Genomic DNA, 15,430 nt, shown 5'->3' on the forward strand with positions numbered 1-15,430 from the left:
ACCAACAGTGTGTTGAAGGTTTTCTGTAACAATGTGCTGCTGCCCTCTGTGGGCCAGTCAGGGTTTCTACAACTGCCTTGTGAAATCCAAGCCAACAAGCGCTTATTCCCGATTACACATTATCTAAATGAAGTGATGACAATGTAAAGTCTTTAGTCCCCCACATCCAAGAAAAGTACTCAACACAAAATTCATAGAAATGCAAATTATAGATCTTTCATTCTTATTGAAAGCAAGTCTATGAAGCAGTAGATCTGTGCTATTTCTAGTCTTCCTGTTTAAAAGTTTAATTATTGCATTTTTCAGTTTTGTACACCAGTTTATGGAAGAGACATTTCACAGCAGTTTAGATGGTACAATGATTCTCTACACTATACTTGCTTGTTTTGTCACAAACTGAAATTAAGCAAACTAAAAATTTTGCGACCAGGAAATGGCAGAGATTTCTGCATAGTGCATCTTTAATGGCATCAGGGTATAAATCAATTAATTGACCAGGGTGTATAAATGCCTTGAGGTGATTGTGTTTACAGCCAACTGGAGTTATAGTTCATGTCTAGAACATAAATGTGGGTGTTATTGGATGTCTTTCGTCTCTGGGCTTGGTTACATACAGTGACTTCCCTTCCTGTGATGATCCCCTGCTGTTAGTATCGGTTGCATTCAAAGTCGTAAATATTACAGTCGTGCTGCGCATCTCAGAAGAATTCTATATCAAATTGATGTCATTCCTGAGATGCAAAACACTTCTCCAGGCGTTGAGGGATCTGAATCTGTGCAGCACAATGTGACTGCAATAAAGATGATCTGGGACCGGACCTGGTTTCAAATACTATTTGAAATCATTTCAAATGCTTTCTTCTGGGCTTGATTGTGCTTGCCAGGCGCAATGGAACCAATAAAATAGTCACAACACTGCAATCCCCACCGATCTGGCACTCCAGGCAGGCTAGAGCAAATGCTCAAACTATTTTAAATAGTATTTGAAAACAGGTCTGCCTTCTTCCTCATTCAGTCCTCATCACTGCCCAGTGCCAGAGGGTCAAAGTCAGGGTCGTCTTCATCCAGGTCGAGTTCCTCAAGGTCCTGGAAGAGGGACTCGTCCACTTCAACACTGTTTCCAGCTGAAAGGGAGGGAAGAGCAAAGTTATTGTACAACCTTTTACAGATCCCCTCGATAATCTCCATACTTCTCTTCAATCAGACATGCACACACTACAGTTGTATCACTCCGCTATACTTACAATCTTCCAGGAACTGTATATCTGATGTGTCAAGATTGTGATCAGTTTCAAATAGCTTTTTTCCTGGTAGAGAGAGAAGAAAAGTGTTAATGTACAAATGTCAAGCCGTTCAACCATTGAACCTTGTCCAGCCCACCATTTGATACCTCGCTTTACATGCACTGACAGCTACATTGGTATGTGTTCATATGAAGTCCTTCTGGGCAAACTCACCTCTACCTCTGTAGCATGCTCTCCTTCACCACTAGCAGTTACCAGACATGGTCTTCAAGGTGTTTGCTACCTAAAGTCCCTAGGGTTATTACCAAGTTAAGACTACCGTTTCCTACTGTGCACTAGAGGCATGTGATTAACTAACTATGTTCAGGAGTGTAAATGTTTCCTGTAGGCCGGATCGTGTTTTACATTTTGTAATGTTGTATTGACTGCTGCCTTTTTCTTGGCCAGGTCTCCCTGGCAAAAGACTCAATGGACTTATTCTGGTTAAATAAAAGAAATGCTGAAACTTTGGTTTAGGTTCGGACTGTACATGTTGGCAGAGATGTAGCATCCATGTTAGGGTTGAATATTTTCTTGGTATCTTACAAATGTTCTATCCCAAGAATAAAATCACTTTTCTTCCAGTAACCCGGTATTTCCCACCAAAACCATAAGTGCCATTCAAAAACATCATAAAGCATATAAATAGGCCCGTCTGGATTTGTTTAGAGCCGGATGAGCCATACATTAAAATACATTTCATGAGCAGCACGTGGCCTGCAAATTTGATTGAAATATAATAGGGTCCGTTTGTATAATTAGTAGGCTGACGCATAATATATACACACACACACCTTTTCATAATATTTCCCCAAATGATAACCTACCTCTTTCTCTATTGTTGAAAGCGAGGAAGGAATCAAATCAACAGTTAAATAAGTTATCATTCTGTAATACAGGACTAGAATTAGATGCAGAAGGCTTTCACTTCTCTTCACGAAGATTGAATGGTTATGGGTCTGAACAAATAACTGCTATATCCTACTGGCATCACACATGGACTTATTTCAAACTACCCGTGAGTTTTATTGGCTGCTGTATTCAACTTTCAGCAAAAAAAGCTTACGTCTCTGAATAGTCTATTGGTATAAGAAATGCTACGAAAAATCATGTCTAGCTTTTCCTGCATGGGAAAGGAGAGAGGCCAGGGGCAGGCCAGGGGCGGACCGATGCATGCTTATTGCGCAAGACACAGAGGCTATGAGTTAGAAGATTATTATGCATAACCCATCATTAATTAGCTAAATATAAGGCTAATACTGCATTGAATTTATGACCAGAAAAGGGTAGGCTAGGACATCTATTTTGGATGCAATTTCAATGGCGTTCAAGATGAGAGAGAGAGAGAGAGAGAGAAAGACTGCGAGAGAGTACAATGATATTCAAGTGATAGCTGCTGTTTTAAAACAGCAGCTGAAATAAAATAAAAATAGGGTGACCCCTGAAAGCCAGATGTTGATGGGTAAATTAGACCTAGGTCTTTATATTACTGTAGCATAGACTATGCTGCAGCAAATGTAGGCCTACCTATCACTAGAAGAAAATGTACCAAGATGAGATGATAGGTCTACATGCACTGTGAACTGCGCTCCATACGGAGATGGGTTGTCTGTCCCCACCCTGAACGCTGAGGAGTTATCATACAGAGGCCATAGAGAAGACTGATTTAGACTTCGCATATCACTTAATAGTTCCATTTCACGCCAAGCTGTTCATATAAATAATTTAAAATAATGTACCAGTGTCTCACAGTTATTTATCCTGGGAAAAGGGAGTGGTCCCAGCAAGTCTCAGTAACCAGGTTCCCATTATTCAACACTAATCCAGATGGTATAGACATACCTGTGAGTTTAATCTTCCCAGCCTGCTGCTGCTCCTCCTCTTTCTGCCGTTTCCTCCTCAACTCAGCCATCTCCAGCTCAAACTTGGCTTTCCATGACAGGAAGTTCTCGATGGTGACCACTGTTCCTTGGAAGAGCACCTTCTCAGCCTCCTCCGCTGCCTCCTCTTTTCGCCTCTTCTCTTCCTCTCTTCTGTTTTTTATCTCGTCCACTAATTCATTCAGTTTGTCCTGAACTGCTGTAACTAGGGTGAATATCATCACCATTCCTAGGTTTTCCTCAGCCTAGAAAAATAAAAACACAGATGTAAGCCCTTTCATTGCGGAGTAAGGCTGAATAGACAGACGGAAAGAGACAGACGGACAAACAAACATACAGAGCTGCAGTAAGGCGAGGATGGTGGAACAGACAGACTGTGCGAGAGTAAGTAGGGCTGTCAGCCGGTGATTGTAAAGCAAATAACTGCCGGCCTCACTCACGGTAATTGACCATTAATTAAACACATTTAGCATCTCCTGTCTTCCACACACAGCCTACAATCCACTGATGCATACCAAATGTAGTCTATTTCAGAAGAACAGAATTGCATACTCTGCATTGTCCTTATGTTAGGCCCTGATCTGGCTATGCCATATGGCTGTGGGCTACACTAGTTCATTTAGCATTTGCTAAGAATTCCGTGGCATTATTTTATAGTATTAAGAACACAATTGAACAAAGCTCAATAAAACAGGATATATTTTCTCCAAATGATTTGAGGGAGCGCGCACATGCGGCTATTCTGTGATGTGCATTTAACAAAAAACAGGTACTCCTATATGCTTAATTTAGAGTTATTTATGTAACTAGTTGTGATACAAATGTCGGGCTATAGGTTTAGATTTTTTAATACATTCTAAGGCTGCATGACGCGACTAATGATGATTTGAAAAAAGTTCCACTTTTTTTTGCGTAGGCTGTACACACTTCAGTCTCTTTCACAATTTGACAAGCACTTGATAAAATATGCCTTTTGTGGTCAGTGGCCGTTATACCCTTGGGCTGCATATAATAATGATGATTCCCTTTTACCTGCTGCGTGCCGAAGCATCTCTTCGCTACGAGTGAAGACAGACACCTGGGACGCAACTGCGCGCATCCTTATCGAATTCCGAGAAGCATATTGAAGATATTGGAAGAACTGTCCACAATTACTTTTCATCAGCCAACAAGATGAGTAGGCCTAACGAACAGCAAAAGCACTAGCCTATGTCAATCTACCATTCCTTATAGTACAAAAGTTGACCTATTCTGTGCGAGAAATAAATATTTCATAGTCCGGGACAGTTGTGGGATGCAATAGAGCCCAAATTAATACAACCACTAGCTGAAAAAAAAACTGTTTTAAGCAATGAGCCTAACGCAACAAATGAGAACATTTAGCTTAAAAAGGCTATTTCTTCACATTATAAGTGCAGCAATGCACACGGCAAATGTTCCATTAGCAGGAAAAAAACTCCCAAAAGTGAACACAAATGCAATCATGCATGTAATGCTTTTATTATAAAGATGCATTTTTACAGTGGAAATTATCTTCCCCAAAACTGAAACTCATGCGTTGCGTATGTATGCCAGTTAGGCTCTATACCCATTGTAAAGCAGATAAATGTGCTTAATTTTAAGAAGTTATTAAGGAGCCTTTTAGTCCTAGAATTGTCACTCCAGTACCGCTTGCAGTCTATGACTTGGGTGACTGGAGTCTGACAATTTTACAGGCTTTCCTCTGACACAACCGATTATAGAGATCCTGGATTGCATGAAGCTTGGCCCCAGTGATGTACTGGGCCATACGCACTACCCTCTAGCGCCTCACGGTCAGATGCCATACCAGGCAGTGATGCAACCGTTGGGATGCTCTCGATGGTGCAGCTGTAGAACCTTTTCCCCCTCTCCTAAGGGGGAAAAGGTTTTGTTGTTCCCTCTTCGACTGTCTTGGTGTATTTGGACCATGATAGATCGTTGGAGATGTGGATACCAAGGAACTTAACTCTCAACCTGCTCCACTACAGCCATGTTGACATTAATGGAGGCCTGTTGAGCATGCCTTCTCCTGTAGTCCACGATCAGCTCTTTTGTCTTCCTCACATTGAGGGAGAGGTTGTTGTCCTGGCACCACACGGCCAGTTCTTTAACCTCCTCCCTATAGGCCGTCTCATCGTTGTCGGTGATCAAGCCTACCACTGTTGTGTTGTCAGCAAACTTAATGGTGGCGTTGGAGTCGTCATTGGCCACGCAGTCGTGGGTGAACAGGGAGTACAGGAGGGGACTAAGTACACACTCCTGAGGGACCCCAGTGTTGATGATCAGTGTGACAGATGTGTTGTTACCTACCTTTACCCTTGGACGGCCGTTAGGAAGTCGAGGATCCAGTTGCAGAGGGAGTCATCATTTAGTAATCATTTAAGCAGGTTACCTTCGCTTCCTTCGGCACAGGGACTATGGTGGTCTGCTTGAAACATAAGTATTACACTCAGTCAGGGAGAGGCTTAAAATGTCAGCGAAGACACTTGCCAGTTGGTCCGTGCATGCTTTGAGTATATGTCCTGGTAATCCATCCGGCCCCGCTGCTTTGTGAATGTTGACCTGTTTAAAGGTCTTGCTCAAATCGACTACAGAGAGTGTTATCACAGTCATCCAGAACAGCTGGTGCTCTCGTGCATGCTTCAGTGTTTCTTGCCTCAAAGTGAGCATAAAAAGGCATTTAACTCGTCTGGTAGGCTCGCATCTGGGTTTCCTTTTGTAGTTTTCAAGCCCTGCCACATGAGTGTCAGAGCCGGTGTAATAGGATTCAATCTTAATCCTGTATTGACGCTTTGCTTGTTTGATGGTTCGTCTGAGGGCATAGTGCGATTTCTTATAAGCATCCAAATTAGTGTCCCGCTTCTTGAAAGCGGCAGTTCTAGCCTTTAGCTCGTTGCGGATGTTGCCTGTAATCCACGGCTTCTGGTTGGGATATGTACGTACGGTCACTATGGGCACGACGTCGTTGATGCACTTATTGATGAAGCCGATGACTGAGGTGGTATACTCCTCAATGCCATTCGATGAATCCCGGAACATATTCAAGTCTGTGCTAGCAAAACAGTCCTGTAGCGTTGCATCCGGGTCATCGAACCACCTCCATATTGAGTGAGTCACTGGTACTTCCTGCTTTAGTTTTTGCTTGTAAGCAGGAATGAGGAGGATAGAATTATGGTCAGATTTGCCAAATGGAGGGCTGGGGAGAGCTTTGTATGCATCTCTGTGTGTGGATGTGGTCTAGAGTTTTTGTCCCTCTGCTTGCACATGTGACATGCTGGTAAAAATATGGTAAAACTGATTTAGGTTTGCCTGCATTGAAGTCCCGGGCCACTAGGAACACCGCTTCTGGGTGAGCATTTTCTTGTTTGCTTATGGCCTTATAGAGTTGGTTAAGTGCGGTCTTAGTGCCAGCATCGGTCTGTGGTATAAATAGACGGCTTTGAATAATATAGATGAGAACTCTTGGTAGATAGTGTGGTTTACAGCGTATCATAAGGTACTCTACCTCAGGCGAGCAATACCTCAAGACTTCTTTAATATTAGACATCGTGCACCAGCTGTTATTTACAAAAAGACTCCCACCCCTCGTCTTACCGGACGTAGCTTCTCTGTTCTGCCAGTGCATTGAAAATCCCTCCAGCTCTATATTATCTGTGTTGTTGTTCAGCCACGACTCAGTGAAACATATGATATTACAGTTCTTAATGTCACGGATAATCGTAAGTTATCAATTGTATTTCCCAATGATTGCATGTCAGCAAGTACAATTGATGGCAGTGGGAGTTTACTCGCTTGCCTACAGATTCCCAAAAGGCAGCCCGATCCCTTTTCCGCTGTCTTTTCTTCACACAAATGTTTGGGATCTGGGTCTATTCCGGGAGAGTAGTAGATCTTTCTCGTCGGACTCCTTAAAGGAAAAAGCTTCTTCCAGTTCATGGTGAGTAATCCCAGTTCTGATGTCCAGAAGTTATTTTTCAGACATAAGAGACAGTAGCAGCAACATTATGTACTAAATAAGTTAAATAAAATAGCACAATGGGTTACGGGCATGTAAAACATCATTCACACGTGATGAGATATCATTCACACGTGATGAGATATCATTCACACGTGATGAGATATCATTCACACGTGATGAGATATCATTCACACGTGATGAGATATCATTCACACGTGATGCGATATCATTCACACGTGATGCGATATCATTCACACGTGATGCGATATCATTCACACGTGATGCGATATCATTCACACGTGATGAGATATCATTCACACGTGATGAGATATCATTCACACGTGATGAGATATCATTCACACGTGATGAGATATCATTCACACGTGATAAAATAAAATATTGTCACCCATCACACTATTCTTGATTTAATCTAGTGTTTACATATACTAAATAATATATGTGAAATTTGTTTTGATTTGGAATTATGCACCTGTCTCGAAACAGGGGCAGCGGGAAAATTATATGTAACCTATGCACTTAAATAGCGAATGGAGGACGCTTTTCCCTTGGTTCATTTTCATGCCACCCAGGTAGGCTATACGCCTGTTTTAAAGAGAAGCAATGTGCTTAATATTAGGAAGGTTGAGAAATAAATATAGTAGTCCTAGCCTATAGAAAGCTGATGGGATCCTCTATTTAAGAGGCCATCACTCTGTTTTCTCATGCAATTGCATAGCCTATAGAAATGTTGTGCAACATGAGCTCATGGGGTCTCATGAAATGTTTGATTTGATTTCCGATTACATTTGCATTGATGTCAGAGTGACAGAGTGCAGAGTACAAGGCAGTTATCAAGTTTGATAGGCTACTAATGACCATGAGCAGCATCAGAGCTTGGAGAAGTCTAATTACAGTGACTAAACGGTCACATGGAATTTGACTGCCACCATGACTCAGTGTGGCAGTAATACGGTCACCGTAACAGCCCTATAAGTGAGTGTGTGTGCACATGAGTGTAACAGACCTGCTGCTGCAGTAAGGTGAGGATGCCCTCTGCATCTGAATCCTCCAGGTTCTCCTGGGAGTAGATCTCCCACAGCGGCACCTCATCAGGATATTTCTCCACATAGGTGAACTGTAGCATCACTTCAATCGCTACAATAACACAGAGGCATTAGGCTAACAAATAAACAAACAATAAATGTAGTAAAACCCTAGCCAGGTCCCAGATCCGTAAATGCTTTAATTAGCCAACTCAACTGACTTGTCATATGGGACCAGGCTAGTGTAGCCCAACAGATCTACACAAGACTCTGGCAAGAGAGTGATAGGTTAGGTTACTGCTTACTTTCATCGTTTTCCCCTGCGTCTGATGTCACAGTGATGGTGAAGCTGGTGGGCACCTCTGATAGCACTACAGGAGGGCCAAAACAAATATTAAAGTCAGCACAGCAGTCACATCATTGTTATGCAAATTAATGAAAAGCAAACAGTTCGAACAGAAAGTGGATCCCGTTGCTCTAAAATTATTTCACTGTTGAAAAGTGGAAGATGTTAACTATGATCAACTCACCTACTGGAGAGCCTGGATGGTAAGATGTGTGGCACTGTCAGTGCAGTTGAGTTTGTTTAGCTAGCTAACAGTGCAGTGGCACTGACTAACTTTGAGTGTGGTGATCGAGGGCGTTTCATTTTGTGATCGTTAGCTAAAACAATTTCTCCTAAATGTTGAGGGTTGTTGGCTTGCTAACTAGCTAGCCAGCTAAATTGGCACCACAATGCTAACCTGAGTTAGCTAACTAGCGTTCTCCAACCTGGAAACCAACCGAGACAGACTCGCAGAAAACTCACCTGTAAACGAGTCCGGGTAAATTGACTCTATAGCTTCCAGCTCGTTTCGCTGCTCCTCGGCGTAATCTGTCATTTTCTTCTACTATGGTCCATCAATGAGCTAGCAAAGTTATCCAATTGGGCACAGACGTGTGCGTGCTCGAAGCAGAAGGGCCCACCAAAGATGTTTATAAAACCGAGATAGACCACAGCTCGTCGTTTCCAATGGGAATAAATTAGTCATAGTGGGCAGAACAAGCCAGGAGGCGGGCAGAGCCAAGCATGCGCTAGCGAAATCCTATTGGCGCGTTCTAATATATTTCGGCATGTTTCCGTTAGGAAACGCCTACTCTGTGAAGTGCACGTGTGCAATAACTCAATTCGCCTTTGCACTCCTTCTAAACAGCGTGATTTTGTAAAACAAAGTGCGAAGTCTACAATACTTAATCAGTTCTGTTCATAACATATTCTAGTTTTTGGAACAGAAAACTAAATTGAGATCAAATGTTTAATTTATGAGAAGATTTGCAGTATATCGGCCAAAATACATCTCGTTCCATCTTCTCCCACTGCGCGCCAGTGGGCTTCCTCTCACTACTACATTTGGTAGTGAGTGGAAACGCCAACCGGATGCTTCACATTTATGCATCCACTGAAATATCTGTCTGTGGGCCCACTGTTGATCGACTACATCGGCAATCCTTTTTAGTTCTCACTCTGAATCACAGAAGGTTGGTTTGACAATGTCTACTAATCGAATGACTAATTATGCAATTATATGTATTAGATACGGATACATTTCCGTTCAAACCTCTTAGGTTATTATCTCCTCATTAGTATTATTCGTTCGGTATCATGTATGAAATATTTTATACTTTTCTTCAATATATTATTTTAGTCTAGTAAATTCTTAAAGGGCCATCGACATTGGCCTTTTCCTTCATACTGTAGTCATTGGCCTTTTTGCAATTGGTTTGCTCAAGTCCTGCATCCTCTCTCCTCCATCCTCTGCAGTGGTGTAGTGGAGGGTATACGCTGTATTACCATATACACACTTATTTTCAGTGTGCATTGGGTATACAAAGAAATGGAGGGATACGCCTTATCAATTAATAAAGCTGATCCAACAGATCAGAATGTTTAGCTTATAATGTTGATACACTATTATTCCTTCATATTTTAGGCGCAGCAATGTGCACACAGCAGTAAGGCCTACACACAAATGTTCCTAAATACAATTTGCAGGAAAACACCTTTCTTAAATGCGCACATGGACAGAGATGAAAATATCCATTAGATATTTAGAAAGAGGGGAGATCTAAAGATGCAGCATCTATCATGGGATGGGTTTCTAATATGACTAGGATAATGCCTTTGGCTGCTAGACAATGAAAGAAAGTTTAAAGAAACCACAGAACAGCAGAATGCATATGAGGAAGTCTTTATAAAATGGTTGCCTCCATGTTTATATGGTGGAATTTTGGCTATAGGCTACTTTGAAGAAAGGTAAGACCTGCTTCATAATATGAAGTAAAATGTCCAGGTTTCAAACAATTAAGGAACAGGGAAAATATAGCGGTGCTAATGATAGGCCTAACTGTCTTCTGGTAGATGGAAAGGCTTTCCCAAAAACTAGCTACAAAGTAGCCAATGGCAGAATGATATCATGATTATTTGCATCAATCCAGTGGTCATTTGTTTTGCAAACTCCATCTCATGTGCTACAGAAACAAGCTAGCCAAACAGTGCTAGGTGCCTGCACACTTGAATTAAAGGGTAACTACACTCAGAAATAAAAAATGATTCAATTTTTCCCAAGCCTTAAAACTGGTTTGATGATGTGGTTTAAGCATTGTTATGGACTTAGAACATCCAATTTTGTGGTTTTTCTATTACAAAAATATGACTTTTCACAGAACCCTGTGAATTTCTGATTCAGTTGACAGCCTAATTGCTTGGATTGGCCTGACTGTGAAAGACCAATATGGGATTTATAATTTGGGACAAAATTTGAGTATACCACCTCTATACCAGTGGTCCTCTGTCCCCTCCTTTTAAAAAAGGTCAAAGGTGTCACGCCCTGACCTTAGGTATCTCTGACCTTAGATATCTCTGTTTTCTTCAACCTCAGGAGGCTGAAGTGAGGTCAGTACAGGTGCATCAAAGCTGGGACCGAGAGACTGAAAAACAGCTTCTATCTCAAGGCCATCAGACTGTTAAACAGCCACCACTAACATTGAGTGGCTGCTGCCAACACACTGACACTGACTCAACTCCAGCCACTTTAATAATGGGAATTGATGGGAAATGATGTAAATATATCGCTAGCCACTTTAAACAATGCTACCTTATATAATGTTATTTACCCTACATTATTCATCTCATATGCATACGTATATACTGTACTCTATATCATCGACTGCATCCTTATGTAATACATGTATCACTAGCCACTTTAACTATGCCACTTTGTTTACATACTCATCTCATATGTATATACTGTACTAGATACCATCTACTGTATCTTGCCTATGCTGCTCTGTACCATCACTCATTCATATATCCTTAGGTACATATTCTTTATCCCCTTACACTGTGTATAAGACAGTAGATTAGGAATTGTTAGTTAGATTACTTGTTGGTTATTACTGCATTGTCGGAACTAGAAGCACAAGCATTTCGCTACACTCACATTAACATCTGCTAACCATGTGTATGTGACAAATAAAATTTGATTTGATTTGATTGATTTGATTTTTTCTATATATTTTGGTTAGGTCAGGGTGTGACTAGGGTGGGTACTCTAGGTTTTTGTATGTCTAGCGTTTTTGTATGTCTAGGGTTTTTGTATGTCTAGAGTTTTTGTATGTCTAGGGGTTTTGTATGTCTATTTTGGCCTGATATGGTTCCCAATCAGAGACAGCTGTTTATCGTTGTCTTTGATTGGGGATCATATTTAGGCAGGCATTTTTCCCACTTTCTGGTGTGGGATTTTGTCTACAGTTAGGTGCCTGTGTGCACAGTAGTAGCGTCACCGGTCGGTCGGTCGGTCGGTCGGTCGGTCGGGGGGTGAGTCTCAGTTGATTAAAAATATGTGGAACTCTATTGACGCTGCGCCTTGGTCTCATCATTTCGACGAGCGTGACAAAAGGAGGAGGAGAGGAGGCAAGGAGAGGGAACGTGAACGGAAATGTGCTTGTTTGAAATGGGACAGTCCTTCTCCACTGCACGTCATCAGGCAAATTGCGTTTACAGGGGGTGGAATCGTAAAATAAATGTGTAAAGTGATAAAAACAAATTTAGCTAACTGTGCAAGCCATTTTAAAAATAAAAGGATAATCAGCATATCGTTTTTAAACGTTTACATGTTTTTGTCCTTCGAGAAAACAATAGCTGATTCAAAGGGGTTTGGCAAATTTCAAAACTCTTCCGCGAAGGACTACAGATAGGATACACATGACTAACCTCCAATGAAAGGTGGCTATCGAGAAGAGGTGGACAGTCTTCCATTTGCTTTCTAATGAATTGGCACTCTCCTCGACCACTCAACCACTTATCGGTTTCCGGGTCACAGAGGAGAGAGGATGGAGGAAAGAGGATGGACTTTTACCCAAATGAGAAAAGGCCATTTTGTGTGTGTGTGTGTGTGTGTGAGAGAGAGATGCACCATTGAGAGGCCGCTATTATTTGACGTCAGGATAATAATAGTGCCCTCTAGCGGACCTTGGAGCTGTATCAAGAGTATCATGACTGACTGCATCATCGCCTGCTACGGCAGCTGCACCGCCCTCGGACGTGGATCTACAGAAGGTGATGAAAACTGCCCAGTCCATAACTGGTGGCGAGCTCCTAGCCCTACAGGAAATTTACTCCAAGCGGTGTCTGAGGAAAGCCCGGAAGATTTCCAGAGACTTCAGCCACCCCAGACATGGACTGTTTACTCCCTTACCGCCTGGCATGCGGTACAAGAGCATCAGAGACAGTTTCTACCTCTTGGCCATAAGTGTGTTGAACAGCTAGCCCCTGGCTGCCGTCCACCTGCACCTTAAGACTATTTGCACAGAATCTCTGCATTCCCACTTCTTTCTCCCTCTCACACACACACACACACACACACACACCTATTTATTATTTACCGCTCTACCTTGCTCCTAACTAGTCACTATTCACTTACTACTTGTAGGGGCGGCAGGTAGCCCAGAGGTTAGAGTTTTGGGCCAGTAACTGAAAAGTTGCTAGATCGAATCCCCGAGCTGACAAAGTAAACATCTGTCTTTCTGCCCCTCAACAAGGCAGTTAACCCACTATTTCTAGGCCATCATTGTAAATAAGAATTTGTTCTTAACTGACTTGCCGTTTTAAATAAAGGTAAACAAATATTTAAATATAACAGTTTCACTGACATATATATTCACAGTATATATATTTGTAACTTATTTTTTAAATTACTGACAGTATTTTGGAGTGCTCTAGATTTACCACTCATTTTATTATTCCTGCAATGTTGAGAAAGCTCGCAAGTAAGCATTTCATTTCACTGTTTATCCTGTATCTTGTGCATATGACGAATAAACAATGATTTTAGTGTGTGTGATTTTTTTTTGTTGATTTATGACAATCAATTTTTACCTTTACGTTATCTTCCTACACATTCACTGTAAACTGAATTAAATATACAAATACACAAAGTATGTTCATCTCCATTATCATTCATTCAAAAGTAAGATTATTTAAAAGTTGAGGGTTGGTTTCCAGGACCCAGATTAAACCAATTCCTTAAAAAAGGACTGAGAAATCAACTGAAACTAAGCGCTTTTTAGTCCAAGAATAGGTTTTTCTACATCAATGAAACTGGTAATTACTGTCCAAACTACATTTTAAAAAAGTACAACATTCAGTGAAAAAAAAGCAACATTCTTTACATACCCTTCAAATAAATTGAAAGCAAACATTTTTTACATAAAAACTTAGCATGGGTGCTGCTCAAATAAGAATTTACACTTTCCCTATGCAGTGCAAAGGTGCCCACAGCCAATACACATGACATTATCAACTGTATCAAAGAATGTGGGCTTCTTTGACAGACAATAGATTATCATATATTCCAGTGAATCACATAGAGTACCAGTCAAACGTTTGGGCACACCTACTCATTCAAGGGTTTTTCTTCATTCTACAAACTATGAAATAACACATATGGAATCATGTAGTACCCCAAAAATTGTTAAACAAATCAAAATAGATGTTAGATTCTTCAATGTAGACACCCTTTGCCGTGATGACAGTGTTGCACACTCTTGGCATTCTCTCAACCAGCTTCACCTGGAATCTTTATCCAACAATATTGAAGGAGTTCCCATCAATGCTGAGCACTTGTTGGCTGGTTTTCCTTCACTCTGCAGTCCAACTTATCCCAAACCATCTCAATTGGGTTGAGGTCGGGTGATTGTGGAGGCCAGGTCATCTGATTCAGCACTCCATCACTCTCCTTCCTGGTCAAATAGCCCTTACATAGCCTGGAGGTGTGTTTTGGGTCATTGTCCTGTTGAAAAACAGATGGGATGGCGTATCGCTTCAGAATGCTGTGGTAGCCATGCTGGTTAAGGGTGCCTTGAATTTTAAATAAATCACTGACCGTGTCAACAGCAAAGCACCCCCAACCATCACACCTCCTCCTTCATGCTTCATGGTGGGAACCACACATGCAGAGATCATCCGTTCACCTACTCTGCGTCTCTCAAAGACACGGTGGTTGGAACCAAAAATCTCACATTTGGACTCATCAGATCAAAGGACAGATTTCCACCGGTCTATTGTCCATTGCTCTTGTTTCTTGGCCCAAGCAAGTCTCTTCTTATTATTGGTGTCCTTTAATAGTGGTTTCTTTGCAGCAATTCGACCATGAAGGTCTCCTCTGAACAGTTGATGTTGTGATGTATCTGTTCCTTGAACTTTATTTATTTGGACTGCAATCTGAGGTGCAGTTAATTACTGATTTCTGAGGCTGATGAACATATCCTCTGCAGCGGAGGTAACTCTGGGCCTTCCTTTCCTGTTGCAGTCCTCATGCCAGTTTCATCATAGCGCTTGATGGTTTTTTGCGACTGCACTTGAAGAAACTTTCAAAGTTCTTGAAATTTTCCATATTGACATACCTTCATGTCTTAAAGTAATGATGGGCTGTCGTTTCTCTTTGCTTATTTGAGCTGTTATTGACATAATTTGGACTTGGTCTTTTACCAAATAGTGCTTATCTTCTGTATACCACCCCTACATTATCACAACACAACTGATTGTCTCAAATGCATTAAGAATCTAATTAATTCCACAAATTAACTTTTAAGAAGGCACACCTGTTAATTGATATGCATTCCAGGTGACTACCTCATGAAGCTGATTGAGAGAATGCCAAGATTGTGCAAAGCTTTCATCAACGCAAAGGTTAGCTTTGAAGAATC

General features: G+C 41.4%; 1 protein-coding gene across 1 annotated transcript; it reads right to left on the reverse strand.

The window, feature by feature from the left end:
* Positions 1 to 260: 260 nt before the first annotated feature.
* Positions 261 to 9,181, reverse strand: LOC135520412 (RWD domain-containing protein 1-like). The gene is made up of 6 exons (XM_064945968.1): positions 8,994 to 9,181; positions 8,491 to 8,556; positions 8,167 to 8,297; positions 3,126 to 3,408; positions 1,245 to 1,307; positions 261 to 1,124 (listed from the first exon to the last, which is right to left on the reverse strand). Exons 1-6 carry the CDS (start codon positions 9,064 to 9,066, stop codon positions 1,012 to 1,014), a joined length of 729 nt encoding a protein of 242 aa, XP_064802040.1. The 5' UTR covers positions 9,067 to 9,181; the 3' UTR covers positions 261 to 1,011.
* Between the last annotated feature and the right edge of the window lie 6,249 nt (positions 9,182 to 15,430).

The sequence above is a fragment of the Oncorhynchus masou genome, chromosome 29 (assembly GCF_036934945.1).
Source record: "Oncorhynchus masou masou isolate Uvic2021 chromosome 29, UVic_Omas_1.1, whole genome shotgun sequence".
NCBI classification, from domain to species: domain Eukaryota; kingdom Metazoa; phylum Chordata; class Actinopteri; order Salmoniformes; family Salmonidae; genus Oncorhynchus; species Oncorhynchus masou.

Coding starts and splice junctions, on each gene's coding strand:
- LOC135520412 (XM_064945968.1), bottom strand. CDS start 9,066: ATGACAGATTACGCCGAGGAGCAGCGAAACGAGCTGGAAGCTATAGAG. Junction 8,557..8,993: donor TTACCCGGACTCGTTTACAG/GTGAGTTTTCTG, acceptor GCCCTCCTGTAG/TGCTATCAGAGGTGCCCACC. Junction 8,298..8,490: donor CGCAGGGGAAAACGATGAAA/GTAAGCAGTAAC, acceptor GTGTTATTGTAG/CGATTGAAGTGATGCTACAG.